The 23,587-nt window shown below is 40.0% G+C and overlaps 1 protein-coding gene across 4 annotated transcripts in view; it reads right to left on the bottom strand.

The window, feature by feature from the left end:
- LOC126483699 (focadhesin) overlaps positions 1 to 23,587 on the bottom strand; it is a 288,818-nt gene that overhangs the window by 27,223 nt on the left and 238,008 nt on the right. For all 4 annotated transcript variants that reach the window (XM_050106786.1, XM_050106787.1, XM_050106788.1 and 1 more), the window contains exon 17: positions 6,840 to 6,981. In XM_050106786.1, coding sequence (XP_049962743.1) covers positions 6,840 to 6,981 — 142 coding nt within the window. The remainder of the gene's footprint in view (positions 1 to 6,839; positions 6,982 to 23,587) is intronic.

Here is a 23,587-nt window from a genome sequence, read left to right as displayed (position 1 = left end):
AATGTATGTTGGTGGCAGCAGAATTGTTTGGCAGTCAGCTTCAAATGTAGGTTTCCTAAATTTTCTCAACAGTGTTCCTCACAAAGAATGTTGCCTTCCCTACAGGATTTCCCATTTGAGTTCCCAAAGCATCTCGCTAACACTTGGTGTTGTTCAAACCCACCGCTAATAAATCCTGCAGCCTGCCTCTGAATTGTTTGAGTGTCCTCCTTTAATCTCGCCTGGTACAGATACTGAACACTTGAGCAGAATAGGTCACACTAGTGTTCTATATGCTGTCTCCTTTACAGGTGAGCCACACTTTCTTAGAATTCTTGCAATAAACCGAAGTTTACCACTCGCCTTTCCTACCACAGTCTTCGCATGCTCATTCCATTTGATATTGCTTCACAATGTTATGCCCAGATATTTTAACAATGTTACTGTATCATGCAGAACACTACGAATGCTGCATCTTAACATCACAGGTTTGTTTTTCCTATCCATCCACATTAACTTATATTTTTCTACATTTATAGCTAGCTGCCATTCATCAGGCCAATCAGAAGTTTTGTCTCCTCCTACAGTCACTCAACTTCGACACCTTACTGCACACTACAGCATCATCAGAAAACAATCACAGATGGCTACCCACACTGTCCGCAAATCATTTATGTATATAGAGAATAATAGCGGTCCTATCAGACTTCCCTGGAGTACTCCTGATGAAACCCTTGTCCCCAGTGAACATCATCATCATCAAGGACAACATACTGGGCCCTATAACATAAGAAGTCTTTGAGACACTCATATATCTGTAAACTTATTGCATATGCTCATACCTTCTATAACAGCCTGCAACAGGACATCATGTCAAACACTTTCCAGAAAACCAGAAATATGGTATCCGTTTGTTGGCCTTCATCCGTAGTCCGCACTATATCATGTGAGAAAAGGTTAAGCTGAGCTTTCAAAAACCATACCGATTCATGGATATAAGCTTCTTGGTCTTGAGAAAATTTACTGCATTCGAACTGAGAATATGTTCAAGGGTTCTGCAGCAAACCTCTGTTAGTGATACTAGTCTGTAATTTCGCAAGTCTGTTCTTTTGCTACTTATTTCTGGGAGATTTTTGGAGTATATCTAAGTGTGCATATGTCATCCAGTCTCATTAATGTGACCATTGCCTATATTCGACATCAATGTGCTATAACCATTCACAGATGGCAGGTGTTAGCACTAGCAGTGGAAGGCATATAAAGCACGTCAGGGGGATACAGAAATCAGCGCAGTCATTATCAAAATGCAGAAACAGAGCAATTTATCTGTCTTCCAAAAAGGCATGATCATTGGCTTTTGGGCCAAGGATGGAAGCATTTCTGAAGTTTGTAAACTGTTTGTGTGTTGTCATATACCATGCATGGCAAAATGGCACTATCCAAGTCCGGCACCAGCCAGTTGTGGTGCACCATGAACCATAGAAGACAGGGCTGAGCGACGGCTGCAGAGATATCTAGGGATGAATAGACATGCAACTGTTCAGCATCTGACTATCCAGGTGAACCAAGGGACTATCAACAGTGTCGACTCCATGACCGTTCACAAAAAATGGCTGCTTAAGGGCCTCCACAGCAGGCACCTGGTTCATGCACCCATGCTGACTGCTGTTCATTGGCTATTAAGGCTGAAATTTGCTTGCCAGTAACACATCTGGGTGTTCAATGAATGGCTACAGGTGGTCTTTTTAGATGAATCACAGTTTATGCTACACTGCATAGACGGCAGTCGGCATTTATGGTGTGAAACATCTGAAAAGCAAACACTCTGCAGCAGTCATCAGAAAGATCCAGGCTGGAGGGCATTTCCAGGATGGTCTCACATTCTGAAAGGCACAGTGGATCAACACAAGCATATATATGTATCCTTGGGGACCATGTCCAACCATAACACCAGTTTGTTTCTCCTTGGCAATATCAGCAGGACAATGCAACTTGTCACACATCTTGCAGTATACTTATGCGGTTTGAAGAGCAAGAGGATGAGTTTAATGTACTTCCCTGGACACCAAACTTCCTGGATTTGAACACAATCAAGAATCTGTGGGATCACTTTGATTGGGCTGTTTGCACCATGGATCCTCAACTGAGAAACCTAGGTGCAGCTGGCTGCGGCACTAGAGGCAATCTGGCTCCACAGCCCTGTCAATGCCTTCCCAAACCACCTAGACTCTCTCTCTGTGTGTCTTGCAGTAGTCCTGACAGCATAAGGTGGCTATTCAGGATTTTGGTTGTTGATTACATTAAGATGACTGGACGGTGTAGAAAGTATAAGGTTGTGGGAAACCTCTTAACTTTGAAATTTGTGTTTCATACTTGCAATGGTATATTTTGCTGATGTAACAGAGCAATCTGCCACTGCCAATCTCATCCTTAGCTTATGCATGTTGTTGAGTAGGAAATAACTAATAAATCAGGTAAGAAGACTAGGAGAGAGTTTCTGCTAGAAGCAGAAGATAAGCAGTTGTTAGCATCTCACTGAGACAGTGAATGGGCATCACTTAGTTCCAGTACGATAGATGTAGAGAAATTATGGGTAAAGTTTAAGCAGATTCTAAATCACTATGTGGCTATTAAGTGGATTAAGGATGGTAAATACCCACCATGACTTAGTAACAAGATTCGGAAAATGCCGAAGAAGCAGAGACTGTTGCACTCTCAGTTCAAGAGAGAATTTACAGATGATGACAAGCAAGGGTTAGTAGAGATTCATGCATCTGTGAAAAGATCTACGTGGTAAGTATACAGCCATTATCACCATTATAGCTTAGCAGAAGATCTGGCAGAGAACCTGAGAGAATTCTGGTCCTATGTGAAATCACTAAATGAGTCTAAGGCTTCCTTCCAGTCACTTGTTGACCAATCTGCTGTGGCATTTGAAAATAAACAATCCGAAAGCTGAAGTTTTAAATTTCATGTTCAAGAAATCGTTCATGAAGGAGAAATGTACAAACATACCATCAATTCATAGCATCAATTGACCATCAGACAGACTCCCATATGGATGACATAGTAATAAGGATACCTGGCACACAGGAATAACTGAAGCAGTTGAAAACAAAATAGTCACCAGGTCTTGATGGAATCCCAGTTCGGTTTTTCAAAAAGTACTCTATACAATTGGCCTCTTACCTAGCTTGCATTTATTGTGAATCTCTCGCCCAGCGCAAAGTCCCAAGTGACTGGAAAAGAGTGCAGGTGACTCCTTCACAATGGTTTACAGAATGTAGATGTAGATGAATGAAACACACTCTTTTTAACCTATATGTACCTAGCAGTTAGTACTGCCCAAACTCAGTGATGAGGAAGACAGTGGTGAAAGGTGACAGAGTAGTTGTTATTAATAACCACCATCCCCATTTTATTAGCACTCTTCCATAAATCATTCTTCTTCTGCAGGGTCGTCCTCTTGCTGAAGAAGTGCTTCAAAAAAAAAAAAAAAAAAAAAAAAAAAAAAAAAAAAAAAAAAAAAAAAAAAAAAAAAAAAAAAATAAATAAATAAATAAATAAATAAATATATAACTTGTAAGTACAAGCATAAGGTCATTTCTGTTATGGGCCTTGCACCTTCACAAGGTAATTGTAGTCATTAGTTGGTTATGTGTTCCTTATTTTACTATCTATCTCCTTGTTGTGTCCTAAAAAATGAGGTATCAATATTTTGTTGCTCTAATTGTGCTTTTTATTTCCTTTAGTATCAGTTACTTTTAATTTAAGTTATACTTTTGCACATTTCCCTCCTCCTGTACCAAAAATGATGAGGTCACAGACAGATTGTCGATATAACCTAAATTATGGAACTTTTGAAACTAGAGCTTCTACAACGTATCAAATAATTTTCAAAAATGCAGCCAGCCAATGTTCTGGACAGTCACCAATGTTTCAACAGCCAGACATCACATCATTTTCAAGGCACAAATGAAATGAGAGACTGCATGGAAACTTAAACTCTCCATGGGTGGGGTTACACCAACCAGGAAACCAAAAGATAACACACACACATAAACAAACTAGTGACAGCAAAGAACTGAAGATGACAAAAACAGATATTATTGACAGAGAAATAGAAACCAAAAACAGGTGAGCAGGCAGCACTAACTCTGTTCTTCTGTTGTTTAAATACAGAGTGAGCAAGTTTCCAAACAGAATTTAAACAAAACTCTCCTCTCTACTTATAATGCCCATTGCTAGTTTAATCTCAACAGCATCCTTCATAACCCTACCAAGTAGTTGGTAGTTTACATAAGAATCTCCGTGCTGCTGTATCTAGGCAATGTTCTGCAGTCACAGATTTGCCAAACTCCTGTAAGTGTCTGTGACACTTATGGTCATTACACTGTTCCTCCGCGGTCTTGATGATCTGATCAATGTATGACATGCCACAGCTGCAAGGAGGTATGTTAGATACATGACTTATGCAAATCAATATCGTCCTTTACAGACTCTAAAAGGTTCTATTCTCAGCTGGTGAACAAAAAACACTTCACAGTACATTTCCTCAGAATAAGATTGATGCTGTTAGAAGTACTACCTGCATATGGTAAAAAAAAATTGTACACCCTATCACCACCTTATTCTTTTCGTCAGTCACCCAATTCACAGTTGGTCAATAGTGCAACATGCATCTGATCTTTCTCTTATTATATCCATTCTGCTGAAAGGGAACCTCATGGTGAGCTTAGCTGGCAAACTATTAGGGTATGAATTGACATGGGCCCTATGAACGAGGGTGCTAAGCATGTCTTCATGCTGAGCTGGATGGTGACAGCTATCATTAATTGATTTTCACGCAATTCTAGCCCAAAGATGATTGCTATTCTTATTCTACAGCTTGACATAAAGTTTGGGACACTATAAACACCACTTTCTTCTTCTCATTTGATTACAAAAATATATAATTACTGGCACTTGAATCTAATCATCAGGGAGGTTGATGTTCTGAGCCTTCTTAGCAGGTTTTCAAATCGACATTGATGCTTTTATCATCAGCAGATGACCTCAGCTGTTGGGAGCTGTTTCTTTGTTTTAGGACGAACATGCTTGAGGATGTATTGTGTCAGGCACCATTCATCCCTGCAACACTTTTACTGTGCAGGATGGTGACTTTGTTTAGTCAAAAGATTTTTTACAAGATTTCCAGGTTGGAATTCTAAATTTACCTGGACCAGTTTTTACTGGATGTAAGAGCAACTTTTACTTTACTAGTTTTTATGGTCACAAATAAAATTTTTTGGATTATCAAGTCACTTAGTGATTATTCTAATCTAGCTGGGATTTACAGTTTTGTCAACTACTTCGTAATCTCTCGCCATTCCTGAAAATTTCTTCATTAGCATCGTCCATCACTATTCTGTGCTAGGCCATATCATTGTGCAGTAACTTCAAGTATAAAAAGCCCCTTGCACAGATGTGCTTTGAACTACCAATACTGAAATGTAATATCAACAGGCTGATAGTAAAGACGTTCCATGTTTCAAACTGGATGCTCTTCACACTATTGTCCTTATTAACCTGAAGCATGATACTGCAAGTCTTCAACAAAATACTACCTTGTACTGAATTTAGTAAAAAATCAACTGGAGCCTGATTGTTTATTGCTGATCTACAAATTCTAAATTCAAATATGGACACATATGTATATTGTTTATAAAATTAAAAAATCATACCTTTTGTGTAAATGAGAATTCACGGCTAGGAGACAAATTTTTCACATACTCATTACACTCTGTCACACTAACAAGAATGCAATGGGAAACAGACACAGAGCTCGAGAATAATAGATAATGAAGACTCCCAAGGTTGGCGGCATGCCAGAGAAAGCTAGAGTCAGCTCACAACAATTGTAAGATTTCAATGCCCTTTCTCACTTTTCCTTAGGCAACCCAAAAATTAACTGTTTTCAAAGTAGAATCTGAGAGTGATTTAACAAAATGACTCAGTAAACTTCTTTCTGTCAATGAAGAGTCTACCTCTTCCTAGTGTCTCTCAGAATTCCCTGACCTTTTCAGAACATTTGCGATTTCTTAACTTTTCCAGGAAATTAAATTTCACAGATAATTCCCAATGTCACAGGCAAGTCGCCACATGTTTATACATAGTGAATGAAAAATGGTTTTACAACTTTGGAATGATATAGAAATTTATTGAGATAACTTACAGAATCTGTAGATGTGACATTTTGTAGCCAACAGCCTCACATTATGTATAAGTACCACATTCCACAACCAGGAACACCAGCGAAGTGCACAGTTCAAAATGGCTATTTTCAATGGTGCGAAGCATGCTTGCCGTGCGCTTTAATTTTTCTTTCTCTAGAGTTTCATTAATGACTGTGTGTATGTTCCTCCCCCACAGAACAATTTAGCCAGTCTGAAAAATCAAATCTACATCCAATTTGCTGCAATCAGTGTGGGAGGAAGCTGAATAACAGTCAGATGTTCGCCACATCATAAGTGGTAGTCACATTGAACTAAAATGACTTTTGGCACTTTTATGTGAAACTTGAGGTTGTTTGCCACAAAATGACAACCCTATCAATTCCGTAAGTAACCTCAATAAATTTCTACATCATTCAAAAGCCATAAAGCCCTTTTTGACTCACCCTGTATTGATATTGTGCCTTCATTTGGTGTTGGGAAAACAAAGAATCTGTCCACACTGTTGTTTGATGCAAGCAGCAGAAATGAATACACAGTTCAACAGTTACCAGAAATTGCTAAGAAATACTAACATAAGAAATCGTTGAAAATGATAACTCAACAATTAAAAGCAAATTCAGAACTATTTGAATGTGAGATTCTTACTTGTTGGTTTGATGTGTCTTCCTGACTGCTAACAATTTTTTGAATCTGACCCATTAGTTCCAAAGTCCATAAGCAGTTGGAGTCACGGTCCCAAATGTCGGCCATTAAGGTGGCTGCTACTTTCAGAACAGTTGTGTGCTCACTATAAAAGAACAAATCCAAAGTAATAACAACTATTGGTTACATTAAGTGCACATGCAGTAAGAAGCAAAGGTATATTCTAAGTGAAACATACACTCCTGGAAATTGAAATAAGAACACCGTGAATTCATTGTCCCAGGAAGGGGAAACTTTATTGACACATTCCTGGGGTCAGATACATCACATGATCACACTGACAGAACCACAGGCACATAGACACAGGTAACAGAGCATGCACAATGTCGGCACTAGTACAGTGTATATCCACCTTTCGCAGCAATGCAGGCTGCTATTCTCCCATGGAGACGATCGTAGAGATGCTGGATGTAGTCCTGTGGAACGGCTTGCCATGCCATTTCCACCTGGCGCCGCAGTTGGACCAGCGTTCGTGCTGGACGTGCAGGCCGCGTGAGACGATGCTTCATCCAGTCCCAAACATGCTCAATGGGGGACAGATCCAGAGATCTTGCTGGCCAGGGTAGTTGACTTACACCTTCTAGAGCACGTTGGGTGGCACGGGATACATGCGGACGTGCATTGTCCTGTTGGAACAGCAAGTTCCCTTGCCGGTCTAGGAATGGTAGAACGATGGGTTCGATGATGGTTTGGATGTACCGTGCACTATTCAGTGTCCCCTCGACGATCACCAGTGGTGTACGGCCAGTGTAGGAGATCGCTCCCCACACCATGATGCCGGGTGTTGGCCCTGCGTGCCTCGGTCGTATGCAGTCCTGATTGTGGCGCTCACCTGCACGGCGCCAAACACGCATACGACCATCATTGGCACCAAGGCAGAAGAGACTCTCATCGCTGAAGACGACACGTCTCCATTCGTCCCTCCATTCACGCCTGTCGCGACACCACTGGAGGCGGGCTGCACGATGTTGGGGCGTGAGCGGAAGACGGCCTAACGGTGTGCGGGACTGTAGCCCAGCTTCATGGTGACGGTTGCGAATGGTCCTCGCCGATACCCCAGGAGCAACAGTGTCCCTAATTTGCTGGGAAGTGGCGGTGCGGTCCCCTACGGCACTGCGTAGGATCCTACGGTCTTGGCGTGCATCCGTGCGTCGCTGCGGTCCGGTCCCAGGTCGACGGGCACGTGCACCTTCCGCCGACCACTGGCGACAACATCGATGTACTGTGGAGACCTCACACCCCACGTGTTGCGCAATTCGGCGGTACGTCCACCCGGCCTCCCGCATGCCCACTATACGCCCTCGCTCAAAGTCCGTCAACTGCACATACGGTTCATGTCCACGCTGTCGCGGCATGCTACCAGTGTTAAAGACTGCGATGGAGCTCCGTATGCCACGGCAAACTGGCTGACACTGACGGCGGCGGTGCACAAATGCTGCGCAGCTAGCGCCATTCGACGGCCAACACCGCGGTTCCTGGTGTGTCCGCTGTGCCGTGCGTGTGATCATTGCTTGTACAGCCCTCTCGCAGTGTCCGGAGCAAGTATGGTGGGTCTGACACACCGGTGTCAATGTGTTCTTTTTTCCATTTCCAGGAGTGTAGTTCAAATGACAATATCTGTTTCCATTTACTTAACAAGTAAAATCCCCTCCCTCCATGAACCATGGAATGGACCTTGCCATTGGTGGGGAGGCTTGCGTGCCTCAGTGATACAGATGTGGTTCCTGAAGAGGGGCAGCAGCCTTTTCAGTTGTTGCAGGGGCAACAGTCTGGATGATTGACTGACCTGGCCTCGTAACATTAACCAAAAATGGCCTTGCTGTGCTGGTATTGTGAATGGCTGAATGCAAGGGGAAACTACAGCCATAATTTTTCTCGAGGGTATGCAGTATTACTGTATGGTTAAATGATTATGGCGTTCTCTTGGGTAAAATATTTCAGAGGTAAAATAGTCCCCTATTCGGATCTTCGGGCGCAGGACTACTCAGGAGGATGTCGTTATTAGGAGAAAGGAAACTGGCATTCTACGGATCAGAGCGTGGAATGTCAGATCCCTTAATCGGGCAGGTATATTAGAAAATTTAAAAAGGGAAATGGATAGGTTAAAGTTAGATGTAGTGGGAATTAGTGAAGTTTGGAGGCAAGAGGAACAAGACTTCTGGTCAGGTGAATACAGGGTTATAAATAGAAAATCAAATAGGGGTAATACAGGAGTAGGTTTAATAATGAATAAAAAAATAGGAGCACGGGTCAGCTACTAAAACAGCATAGTGAACACATTATTGAAGCCAAGATAAACATGAAGCCCACACCTACCACAGTAGTGCAAGTTTATCTGCCAACTAGCTCCACAGATGATGAAGAAATTGAAGAAATGTATGAAGAGATAAAAAAAAAAAAAAAAAATTATGCAGGTAGTGAAGGGAGACGAAAATTTAATACTCATAGGGGACTGGAATTCGATAGCAGGCAAAAAAAAGTGAACATGGAATGTGGATAAGGAATGGAAGAGGAAGCCACCTGGTAGAATTTTGCACACAGCATAACTTGATTATAGCTAACACTTGGTTTAAGAATCATGAAAGAAGGTTGTATACGTTGAAGAGGCCTGGAGACACTGGAAGGTTACAAATAGATTTTATAATAGTAAGACAGAGATGTAAGAACCAGGTTTTAAATTGTAAGGCATTTCCAGGGGCAGATGAGGACTCTAACCACATCTACTGGTTATGAACTATAGAGTAAAAATGAAGAAACTGAAAAGAAGTGGGAATTTAAGGAGATGGGACCTGGATAAACTGAAAGAACCAGAAGTTGTAGAGAGTTTCAGAGAGAGCATTAGGGAATGATTGACAGGAACAGGGGAAAGAAATACGGTAGTGGTAGGATGGGTAGCTTTGAGAGATGAAATAGTGCAGGCAGCAGAGAATCAAGTAGGTAAAAAGCCGAGGGCTAGTAGAAATCCTTGGGTAACAGAAGAGATATTGAATTTAATTGATGAAAGGAGAAAATATATAAATGCAGTAAATGAAGCACAGAAAAAGGAATAGAAACATCTCAAAAATGAGATCGACAGGAAGTGCAAAATGGTTAAGCAAGGATGGCTAGAGGACAAATATAAGGATGTAGAGGCATATATCATAGGGGTAAGATAGATAAGGCCTACAGGAAAATTAAAGAGACCTTTGGAGAAAAGAGAACCACTTGTATGAATATCAAGAGCTCAGATGGAAAACCAGTTCTAAGCAGAGAAGGGAAGGCAGAAAGGTGGAAGGAGTATGTAGAGGGTCTATACAAGAGTGATGTACTTGAGGGTAACGTTATGGAAATGGAAGAGGACGTAAATGAAGATGAAATGGGAGATGTGATACTGTGTGAAAAATTTGACAGAGCACTGAAAGACCTAAGTCAAAACAAGGCCCTGGGAGTAGACAACATTCCATTAGAACTACTGATAGCCCTGGGAGAGCCAGCTATGACAAAACTCTACCACCTGGTGAGCAAGATGTATGAGATGGGGGAAATACCCTCAGACTTCAAGAAGAATATAATAATTTCAATCTCAAAGAAAGCAGGTGTTGACAGGTGTGAAAATTACCAAACTATCAGTTTAATAAGTCACGGCTGCAAAATACTTACACGAATTCTTTACAGATGAATGGAAAAACTGGTAGAAGCTGACCTTGGGGAAGATCAGTTCAGATTCCGTAGAAATGTTGGAACACATGAGGCAATACTGACCCTACGGCTTACCTCACAAGATAGGTTAAGGAAAGGCAAACCTAAATTTATAGCATGTGTAGACTTAGAGAAAGCTTTTGACAATGTTAACTGGAATACTCTCTTTCAAATTCTGAGGGGGGCAGGGGTCAAATACAGGGATCAAAAGGCTATTTACAATTTGTACAAGAACAAGATGGCAGTTATAAGAATCAAGGGGCATGAAAGGGAAGCAGCGGTTGGGAAGGGAGTGAGGCAGGGTTGTAGCCTATCTCCGATATTATTCAATCTGTATATTGAGCAAGCAGTAAAGGAAACAAAAGAAAAATTTGGAGTACGAATTAAAATCCATGGAGAAGAAATAAAAACTTTGAGGTTTGCCAATAACACTGTAATTCTGTCATAGAAGGCAAAGGACCAGGAAGAGCAGTTGAATGGAATGGACAGTGTCTTGAAAGGCGGATATAAGATGAACATCAACAAAAGCAAAATGAGGATAATGGAATGTAGTCTTATTAAATCAAGTGATGCTAAGGGAATTAGATTAGGAAATGAGGCACTTAAAGTAGAAGATGAGTCGTAGATGAGTTCTGGTATTTTGGGAGTAAAATAACTGATGGTTGTCAAAGTAGAGAGGATACAATATGTAGACTAGCAATGGCCAGAAAAGCATTTCTGAAGAAGAGAAATTTGTTAACATCGAGTATAGATTTAAGTGTCAGGAAGTCTTTTCTAAAAGTATTTGTATGGAGTGTAGCCATGTATGGATGTGAAACATGGATGATAAATAGTTTAGACAAGAAGAGAATAGAAGCCTTTGAAATGTGGTGCTACAGAAGAATGCTGAAGATTAGATGGATAGATCACGTAACTAATGAGGAGGTACTGAATAGAATTGGGGAGAAGAGGAATTTGTGGCACAATTTGACTAGAAGAAGGGATCGATTAGTAGGACATGTTCTGCAGCATCAAGGGATCACCAATTTAATGATGGAGGAAAGTGTGGAGGGTAAAAATCGTAGAGGGAGACCAAGAGATGAATACACTAAGCAGATTCAGAAGGATGTAGGTTGCAGTAGTAATTCGGAGATGAAGAAGCTTGCACAGGATAGAGTAGCATGGAGAGCTGCATCAAACCAGTCTCTGGACTGAAGACTACAACACACAACACAATAAGTAACAAAAATTCACTTTAAAATAAAACCAGTTGGTCAATAGATTCAAATGTTGGAAAAACTCACCAGAAATATGTAGTGTTTAGATTTTAATTTTAGAAGCTATGATGGTCATTGGAACATGATTTCTTTCAAGTAATTGTTTAAAATTCATTTAGTTTAAATCATCACCTAATCCCTGAATAACAGAAGTGTTGAGTTGTTGACAGCACACACAAAAGAGAAAGAAAACTTGCTATTTTGGAATCAATCCTTTCTCAAGCTAGAGCACATACCTCCCCCTCTCCCTGCCCTTGTCCCCCTCCCCCCTCCAAGACTGTGAAATATGATCAGTGATTCTGTTTTTGACAGCAAGGAATGTTGCAGTGGTGAAAATTCACTGACAGATAAGTGAGATGTATGGTACCAATGCAATGGGAGTCACAGCAAGTGTGTAAGTGGGTGAGAGGATGCATAGTGAACCATGCTCTCAGAAGATTTGGTCAAAACGTTGGACACAATTATTTATGAAGACTGGCAATTTACAATTTCAACTTTAGTACTGGCATTTCCAAATGTAGGTGGAACAACTTTGCACAAAAGTAACTCTTAAGTTGCAATTTCACAAACTGTGCCCTCATTGGGTTCCCAAAATGAGAAGCATGACTTGTGCTCTTGGTTTTTTTGGGCCAGTATCAAAGAAAGGTGATCAATTTTTTGGGAGCATTACTGCAGGGGATGAGATATGGGATTCTGACATGACCCCAGAGTCTAAATGTCAGCCAGTGGAATGATGTCACATGACATCACCAGACAAAGTCAAGGTCAAGCAGACAATCTGAACATAGAAGGTTATGGTAACTCTGTTTTGGGATAGACATGGAAACTTGTTATTCAAGCTTATGCAGTAAGGGACATCAATAAATGCAGCTGTTTAGTTCACTATCTTGACTAAACTTCAATGCACAATAGGGGAATTAGCGATGTGGTCTTCTGACATTTAGAGTTTTGTTGCTGCATTACAATGCCAGACCCCATTCTTGGCAGAAAGTGCTTCCTAAACAAATAACAAGGTGAAAAAAGCAGTTGCAGGTCAGTTATTCTCATAGGTAGCAGATAGACATCTGCTACCTATGAGAATAACTGCTTTTTTCACCTTGTTATCTGTTATGAAGCACTTTCTACCAATAATGGGGTCTGGCATTATATTGCAACAACGAAATTCCAAATTAGGGATTCAGAGGCTTGTAGAATGTTATAACAAAGTTTAAACAAATAAACTATGTAGAAAAACAGAGAAACATGTAAAGAAGTAAATAAAAACAATTATTTGAAAAAAAAATCTGTTGTTTTTTATGTTTTACAAGAAATTTGACCTTATTTTCTGAATAACCCTCAGGCATAAATGATTTTCATACAAAACTCACGCCCGGTCTCACAGCTTTACTTTTGCCAGTATCTCGTCTCCTACCTTCTAAACTTTACAGAAGCTCTCCTGCGAACCTTGCAGAACTAGCACTCCTGAAAGAAAGGATATTGCGGAGACATGGTTTAGCCACAGCCTGGGGGATGTTTTCAGAATGAGATTTTCACTCTGCAGCGGAGTGTGTGCCGATATGAAACTTCCTGGCAGATTAAAACTGTGTCTGCCCGCGAAAGGCAAAGGTCCCGGGTTCGAGTCTCGGTCGGGCACACAGTTTTAATCTGCCAGGAAGTTTCATATCAGCGCACACTCCACTGCAGAGTGAAAATCTCATTCTGGATTTTCATACAGTTCTTCCAATTTTGAATTTTTATATGAAACACTAATTCTCAGTATTATTCAATACCTCATGAGAATATAAGATGTATATTCAAGAATTATGTGTCCCCCTGTAATCCAAATAATTAGAATCACTACTCACTGCAACATCTTATCTTTACTTACGGTAACAAGAGACTGGATTATATGCATTTACATGTTGCATATGCATTTGCATATTTGCCTCCTTTTCATCAGTTCTTGCATATTTTAATGAAAAACTAGTGGTGATGTATATTTTTGTTCTACGTTTACAATATTTTAAAAATTTAGACAGGTAGTCTCTAGCTCGATCTTGTATTGATGTCTCACAGATTGACCGCGGCCTACAACTGTGTGCAATCACTAACTGAGAGGCAACTGCCTAGCAAAATCATTACAGAAGAGGAACGGGAACAGTCAATGTTCCTGGCCCCGCACCATCAGTTAATCCCCTCTGCTGTTGTACCGTACGCGGCGGCAACAACTAAACTAAACTACGCAAGCTTATAGTCACACGTCCATTGTTTCAGTTTAGCTTTCTATTTAATTGTACACAGCTGACCGTGTTTACAACATGTAGTGTGTACTGTAATGTGCTGTGCGCCATGCCGCCCGATAAAAGAAACATCATTTCGTGGATAGCTGACCATCCTGGAACATTTAGATAAGACTGAATTGTTTTATATTGTTTAGTTTGCAAGAAAAACAGTTTGTACAAAAAAAAAGTTTTAAATAGACCAGCATGTCAAGACAAGTCTTCATATCGCAGGAATGCAGAAGAAAGGACCAGAACAACAACTTCTAACAACAGCAAGTTGGAGCAGCAGGGAATAGTCCAAAGGTAACCAAAAAAGTCACTTTAACATGGATCTATGTGAAGAATTCATTGCAAAGAATATTCCTTTACACCCTAACATCAAAGGGTTCATGTGCAAATATAGCTTCAATCAAAATATACCAGATGAATCAACACTGCATAAAAATTACATACTGACAATTTACATAAATGTACTGGAAGAAATACACAATGAACTCAAGGACAGCATAATCTGGATTTCAGTTGACGAATCTACAGACACTTGTGGCTGTTATATATTGTAGGTGCTTTAAAAGAAGAACCTTCTTCTTCCTATTTACTGGCCTGCAAAGAACTTGAAAAAGTAAATCATTCTGCGATCGCCAGATTTAAGAATGAGGGTATTAGAAAAATATTTCCAGAATCTTCTGCAGATGAATGGGTGTTTGCGATTATTTCAGATGCTGCTCCCTATATGATCAAAGCAGGAAAAGCCCTCCAAGTATTTTATCCCTAATTTGATTCATGTGACATACTTTGTTCATGGAGTACATCACCTTGCTGAAGAAGAACATTCCACGTTTGTGAATGTAAATAGATTGATTTCATCCAGAAAGAAAGTGTTTCTAAATGCTCCTGCTCACATCAAGGCCTACAAAGAAAAGCTACCAAATGTGCCTTTACCTTCCGGACCAGTGGTAAATCATTGCATATGTGGGTCGAATCTGTGTTGTTTTACGATGATCATTTCGAGGGTTAGTAAATGACTTTGATAGTGCAGAGGCTATGGCAGTTTGCCAGTGCAAGAAAGCTTTTAATGATCCATGTATTAAAAAAGACATTGCTGTGATTAGCACTCATTTTTCCCAAATACCTGCAGGTGTTAAATAGCTTGAAACTCAAGGTTTGGCATTGAATGAATCTATTCAGTTAATGAATAGAATTATTCTACTGAACTCCCCATTGCCGGAGGTATTCCCAAGAAAACTTAAAGAAAAGTTTGAAAACATTTTAAACAATAACCCAGTCTTTGAACTCTTGTGCCAAATTGATAGTTTTATTAATGGGACAGGTGAACATTTACCAGAAATTATAAGTGCCAACATGGCACCCAAATTCAAGTACTGCTCAGTCTTAGAATGGCCCTTTTCTGCTTATAAAAATATTTTGAGTGATCAAAGACACAACCTTACTACCAAACATTTGGAACAGTACTTGGTCATTTATGTTTACAATAGTAAAAAAATGTAAAATAAATTGTAAATGATGCTTTGGTCCAATAGTATTAATTAAAAATTAATGCTGTTCAAAAAAATTCATGATTGTATTTTGTTTTTTAAATAAAATATTATGGAGTCTTTGAATGGGCCCCTCTGCATGCGATATATCTCAAAGTTGGTCCTGTACATATCAATTGTTTCACTGTGACTCATTTGCATCTCATCTGCTTGTTACCAACAACAGTAGCAAACAAGGAACAATTCTTGAAACACAGTTTGCATCCCCATTTTGCAAATTTTTAGAAAACAATCCCAGAAAGGCCCCCTTCCTAACCTCTACCAGAAAGCATTCAGAAAATATCAGCATTTTAAATGTACCGATTTTTCGCGTGCCTGACGCTCTTCCTCATTACTGATATGCACAGGTTTGACTTTGAAATATAACACATGCAGTAACTAGCATGTGTTTTTTTAAATTATTATTTGACTTTGTATATTTTGAAACTCTTCATGCATTTTAAACATTTTTCATGCATATTTGCACGTTTATTTTAATGCTTTTATGACGCATATAATCCACCCTCTAGTAACAACTGTAGCGACCCGCACTGTCACCAGTAAACAGGTGTCTACAAGGATATGGTAAACAGAAAATCCCCTTGCTTGTTCAGTTCACAGTTGATGGTACCTCAGCTTATTACCTTTGTTGTTGTTCACAACGCTAGTTCAGTAAATCTTTTCAGGTTTGGCTTTTCTGTCAGGACTCCATACAACTGGTACCATCTGAAGTCACCTACCAATCATGCTGTGAATGTCAGGATATTTTTGCAGAAGTCTAGGGTGCACCACATACATCAGAGCCCACATAACCTTGAAGCAGTCAGTCGATTCTAGATTTTTTTTGTGCTCAACAGATCCGATAGCCCTCTGCTCTCAAGTCAAGGCAGAGCTGGACCAGTGCTCATCTCTCAGGGTTATGATTCTCATTTCCTCTAGTGAATGGGCCACACCCCTTGTCATCATGATGAAACCCTCTGGATAACTGTGATTTATGGTGATTTTTCGATCACTGTGAATTCACAAACCCATTGTCATGTTCAGAAGAGCTGTTCACACGCTTAGCAGGGGATCAATTCCTCTCCGAACATGATCTTTCCGAAGCATATCAACAGGTATCCTTGGATGAGGGTTCCAAGCATATCATGGTTCTCAATAGCCTTTCAGCCTGTATCAATACCAGCAGTTAATGTTTAGCATGGCAAGTGCCACTGAATTTTTAACGCCATCTGGAACAGGTCACGTCCACTATTCTGCAACGTCTCAACTACTTGAGTGACACTGTCATTACTGGACATGTTAAACACAACCACCTGCATAATCTCTGGACACTTTTTGGAAAACTTTGGCTTTTGGATCTACATTGCAATCTACAGAATTCTAAATTTTTCCAACCCTCTCTTGAGTATTTGCGCCACACCATATCACGGCAGGGCATCCAAATCCTGGTGAGTCTGGTTGCGGTCATGTTGGACCTGCAATGTCCCTTGTCCCTGCACAAATTGTAGGCTTTCTTGGGTAAAACATGATGTTACCACTGGTTGATTCCTGTGGCATCCACCAATGCACACCCTGTCTATCTTCTTCACTACAAGATTGCTTCCTTTTTACAGTTTCTGGCATGCGAACAAGCCTTTTCGAGTCTGAAGGCGTACCTCAGGTTGTGCCATGTCTAGCTGCTTTTGATCCTAGCAAAACCATTGATTTCAGCTATGGATGCCTCACAGTATGGCGTGGGGGCTGTCCTTGCCCATCAGGGAACACATACCTCTTGGAGCAACCACTGGCTTTCACATCCAATATTCTCAGTCCAGCACAGGCCCATTACTCTCGGGTCAAGCTAGAAGCTCTAGTCATTGTGTATGCAGTCACCACATTTCATGTATTCTTGTATGGCACCAAATTCCAATTCACTAAAGACCACAACCCAAAAGTTTTGTTATTCAGTCTGTCCACTTGGGTCGCCAATAAGGCAGCCCACAGGTTGCAGCAGTGGCCATTGTTCCTCTCCAAATACCACTATGACATCTATTTTCACTCCACTGGGTGCCATGCCAATGTAGACACCTTAGTCAGGCAGCTCATCAGTCCAGAGCCCAAGTTTGATAGAGAGGAGCTTGTGTGTTTCAATTTAGATGTTGCTTCCTGCCAGGCGGTAGACAGCTTTCTGATCACTAGTACGCAGATCGCAAGGGCCACAGTGTCTGATCCTGTATTCAAGCTGGTCATCCACCTTGTCCAGCAGGGTTGGTTGTCTCATTCTTCAGGCCACGCTTCTGATCCATTACATAACTATTTTATCTTCCACCGTCATCTCTTGGTCTTAGGTGGGGTCCTCTTCCTCTCCATGGACAACACATCTCCAAGGGTGGTCATTCCAAGAGGTTGCGATAGGAGGTCTTACAGTTGCTGCATGAGGGTCACTGGGGTGTTCCTGCACCAAAGCCTTGGCTCACAGCCATGTGTGCTGGTCTGGCATTGACCAGCAGCTGGAGCATTTTTTTCTGTATAAAATATTTGAAGTAATTAAGTGTTGTGTTCATTACTATCTGTGTGTTCCTGTAGTCAAAACAATAACGTCAAAACAATAACCAGGCACAAATGGACACATCTACAGGATAACAAGCTTCATGATAAAGGAGAATGTTCTAAATCAAACATCTCACTATATGTAACACCGTTACTCGATCTTTCCAAAAAATGATAGACTAAGTTCCAGAATGCCCAACAATAATCAGTTTTCACAAGATCCAAAGACTACCAACAAGATACACAATGACAATCAAGCCCATATTTAGCACTTCAGCCACCCCTTGGCTTAAAGTGTCATACAATAAATATAAACACAAATACTATAATTGTGCTTTCATTAAAATTAAATAGTAACAATAAAAACAACTCACATTACATTTAGAAAGGTGTCAGGAGGCAAAACATTGATTATTTAAATAACAAGAGATTTTTTCCTTGCCCTGTTATTTGCAAAGCAGTTTATGATTTCCTCAGGGTCCAGTTTCACCATCAAGTATGATTCAATAGGAAGGACATATAGATAACTAAGATGATCCTGTTTTTGTGATGTCCTTAAGTAACTATTTATGCGTCTTACAGCAATAAATGACCTTTCTGTTGAGCAATTGGAAGCATAATTACTCATGTATATTTGAAGAGCTATGTTCAAATTTGGCTACACGTTATCTAAGTGGCTACCTTTTAGCATCTTGCAGAGTTCTGGAGGAGAGTATGACTCATTTTCATTCTTTACATCAGAGATGTAGCTTTTGAAGTGAATCATTTGAGTACAAATACTGAATTTTCAAGATTTGGAGTGTAGACTTACTGAATGCTGGATGACGCTTTCTGGATTTAAAGTGGACTTCGTGGTTACATCCATTTCACATTGCAGCCAGATACGAGATGCAAGACAGCCCAAGCAGCAGCAGCCCTGTGTTCTGTTATGGCTGCCTCAGCCAATCCGCCAAAGAGATTAACAACAATCACTCCCAACAACAGCAACAACAACAACAACAACAACACTAGCCACAGCATACCAAAAAGACTCACAGACTGGCCAGACGAGCCAACTTCAATATTTGTGATAGAGAGGGACCATTATATCTGGAAGGTGAACCATTATACCTGGAAGTGAGTCTGACTTTCGACGACCACCGTCCTGCACAGGCACAAACACTACACACGGCCTTATTTAAATTAGCATGTAGGCCACTACAGCTGGTTCATCTTGTTTCGCTGTGCTATGCTGTTACCCACACCAACAACTGAGAGTTACAACCACACTCTGAATTCTGGACTAGCATTTTAGTATATTCTATCATTCGCTGTCTACGCTAACCCAGACTAACTCGACACTGTTTATTGGAACAGATTTTGGCTTGTGAATTGTACTTGTATTTTCATGATGTGTGTAATAAAGATGTGTCCGTTATTAAGTCCATGTTCTTCCAGTCATAAGAGACTTAGCTTCTTCAGATTTGGCAAAAACATAGATGGTTCACTGAATTCCTTGATAAGAAGGAACTCTCTTATTCAGTATTTCAATCAGTTTATCCAAAATCAAAAGCACAGAGTTCTGCATCGCATCTGAGTCTTTCTTTTTTCCTTTTTCTTCAGTATCTGAATCAGATTCATCAAATAAATTTTGTATTTTTGTTGCATTTTTTACTCTGAATTTTCCTTTTTTGCAATTTAGCAACATTACAAAGAGATTCAATTTTTTTCTGACTTAGATTCTTGAAAACTACATATCGCATTTTCATTTCTTTCAAGAAACCAACTAAGGAACTGTACATCAGAACAGTGGCTTTGTCCATGTCTACTGCTTGTAATTGCTTGCTTATAACACTGAATCTTTCATGAATTGAATCCCTAATTATAGTTGTAAAAGATATAACAAAACTACACAATTTCCTCATTATGCCTCGAGCTTCAGATTTCAACACAGATTTTTAACTTCTATTCCCAATGACTGACAACAGCGCCCTGACAATTGCCTTGCCATCTTTCTTCAAGCTGCTTCTCTAGCAGACCATCAGATGTTTTCAGAGTTTGTTAACAAAGTTAATGAGACCATAGTGATGTCTATGTGCTGTAACTTAATATTATTTTAGTCACATCGTAACATAATTATCAATCAAGAGTGAAACATGTAAGAATGCTCTCTCACAAGTTATAAAAAGAACTAATTAACATCATTATTTCTTTGCTGATAGTAGCAAGAATAAAGGACACTATATTACACACTTCTGTGTGTGCATCATCTGATATTTCCCAGTGAGCGGGAGATTTAAATTTTAGGAATGTGCACAGATAGGAAGCTAATTAGCACTGCTAATGTGCGTCAATTAATTTTCCCCTGTGAGCAGGACAAATATGGGCCTGATACCAACAAATAAAAAAAAAAAAAAAAAAAAAAAAAAGAATAAAACACGTTTCAAAATCTATGTTTATAGATTACTACTAACAAAGGTATCAATGGAAGACTGGCAAAAATAAGACATACCACAAGGACTGATGCAATGAAACAAATTTACAGCACAACTGTGATGGCTTCATCAGAACATAGTCACTTTATACATTACATAATTTACTATGAAAATGTATCAAACATTCACTATGTCAGTACATTCAAGTGCTACCACAATGTGTCTCATAAACCTGCAATACTACCAATGGCTTTATTTATATATAACCAATTTTTACTGCCAGGTGATCTTTCTGACAACGTTTCATTGTTTCTCCACAAGCAAAAAGTACAAACCACATTTCAAGAATTAGTATCCTCTTCCAAATAAACTACATGAGGCACCTGCTGATGGAAGATGTAGGTATCTTACAATGCAACATACATATCAGGCAAACAGAAAACCAATGATGACTGGCAAGTGAATAAGATAAAAAAAGTATCAATTCAAATGGTTCAAATGGCTCTGAGCACTATGGGACTTAACAGCTGTGGTCATCAGTCCCCTAGAACTTAGAACTACTTAAACCTAACTAACCTAAGGACATCACACACATCCATGCCCGAGGCAGGATTCGAACCTGCGACCCTAGCAGCCGCACGGTTCCGGACTGCGCGCCTAGAACCGCGAGACCACCACGGCCAGCCAAAAGTATCAATTAAAAAAAGTTTTTCACATAACATATTTTCTCTTTCTTTAACTCTTTTTATAAGAGCATGGCTTATGAATCCTACAGTTTCTCCATTGAAAATACAGGACTAGACTAATTGGCACCTTCTATAAATTTTTATGCATTTTTTGCAGATATCTGAAAATACTGACTGACAATGAGGTCAACATGTCAAATGATTTGTAGGTATTGATCACATTCCATCTGTATGAGAAAGACAATCCCCTCATCATAGTCGTCGTCATCACCACCACCACCACCAAATTATTTTTCTTCTTCTTCTTCTTAGTCTGTATCCTGTGCACCTTTCCTCTTCTTCATTATCCACATTTCTGGTTCATTAGTTAGCACTTGGAGCATAATATGCTTGGTATAACATTTACTTTCTTTTTGGCGGTACATCCTTGCTCCATAGCAGGCTTCTTAAACTCTATAGGAATCCATGCGCTTACCACTCCCTTTCACGTATCTCCTTTTCATTCCTCTCACTATTTTTTAGTATACTCTTCAGATACTTGAAACTTTGCAGTGTCTTTAGAATGTGTCTTCTAATACCTACATTCATTGCTACTCTAATCTTATCCCTTGTCACCACCACTCACACTCCTTTGCATTAAATTTCAGTCCATATTGTCCTACCACTTCCTCCAATACATTTAGCCTTTCTTACAGCTGTCCTCCTCCATTTCTCCACGCCATTATGTCATTTGTGAACACTCCTGCTTTCATATTTTCATCTCGTATTTGCATTGCCAAACCTGCCATTACCTCATCCATAACAGTGACAAAAAGTAATGAGGACAGTGCAATCCTTTGCTCCATTCAAATATATTAACATAATTTTCCAATATATTTCTAAACATTAAGAAACATATAAACTGACGATTACTGTTGTTTTGCTCCATCAGATTATTTTTTTTCTCCAGTGCCTTCTTGTCCCTCTCCGAGCTATTTTTATGTCAGTTACTCTATTATTAGATACTTAACACTGTCTGGCAAAAAAGTGAAGCATCCAGAAAGAGAGGGGGAGAGAGAACGAAATGAAATGCCACAGATTAAGAGGGTATAAGTAGTTATTTCAGTTATTACAAAATCAATCCAAATTAACAAAAAAATTGGCAGTATGATCCCACTTATCAGAGTGATGTAATGCCCCCTCTGTACTATATGTCTGCACTGACTCAGTTGAGATGGGTGCCACGAAGATGTATTCTCTCCTGACGCAAGCTGGTCTACAACTGTTGTAACAGATCCTTGATATCTTGGATACTGGCATTGGGAGATGGATCTGAGATCCAAACTGATTCCACACATGTTCTATACAAGACAGAACTGGGGATCTTGCTAGCTATAGAGTTACTCAACATAATGCAGACAATTGATAGAGATATGTGCCACGTGGGATAAGCATTGGCCTGCTGGAAAACAGCAACACAATTATGTTGCATGAGAGGTAAACATTACGACAAAGGCTATCCGTGATGTCCCATTATGCTGTAAGTGTTCCCTCAGTCACTACCAGCCATGATCTGAAGTCATAGCTGATGAATCCTCCTACCGTGACATTGGGAGTAATACTGCTGCGCCTCCCCAAAATGCTGGAAGAGGGGAGTCTACACAGATCCCCACCATACTTGTCAACAGTGATTATCTACAATAGTGCAAGACTGTTATTCATTGCTGAACATCTTGTGATGCTACTCATCAGCTGTCTGAGCATACGCGTTTTGGTCCACTCTGAATGCAGCCATTTGTATTGTGGTGTTAACCTTAGACTATGCATGGGATGGTAATTCTTTAATACAGCTGCTATCAGTCTTTGACCAATGGTTCAGGATGACACAAAATGTTGCAGGGAGTCCATTATTTGTTCTTGGATGGCAGGTGCCTGTGTGAATGGTTTACAATGTGTTTGGTGCATGATACAGCACTCCTACCTAGTGGTGGTCAGACATTGTAAACTGGAACCTTAGTGATGAGTATGTGTGCCCTCATGCTCAAAATCACATCACTGTCATATCTGAATACCCCATCAATCTACATATTGCATGATGTGACCAGTTGGCCAAATGAAGATGCACACTAAGGCACTTTTCAAACTCTGTCAGTTGCTGATCATGCTGTCTTGCACTAGTACACAGCATCTCCATGCCCTTGAAAGCGATCACTCAACATCTGATGCTGTTCCCACCCCTTATAAACCCTACCAGCTCTGGTAATGCAACTAATCATGAACAACACTAATTTACTCTGGTGATCATTCTATCTGTCACAGACAATTGCAATTCCAATCATTTGCATACCCACCC

Source organism: Schistocerca serialis, chromosome 6, assembly GCF_023864345.2.
Source record: "Schistocerca serialis cubense isolate TAMUIC-IGC-003099 chromosome 6, iqSchSeri2.2, whole genome shotgun sequence".
In the NCBI taxonomy this organism is placed as follows: domain Eukaryota; kingdom Metazoa; phylum Arthropoda; class Insecta; order Orthoptera; family Acrididae; genus Schistocerca; species Schistocerca serialis.
The sequence above is the reverse complement of the archived record's forward strand: the minus strand, read 5'-3'. Positions and strand labels throughout refer to the sequence as shown.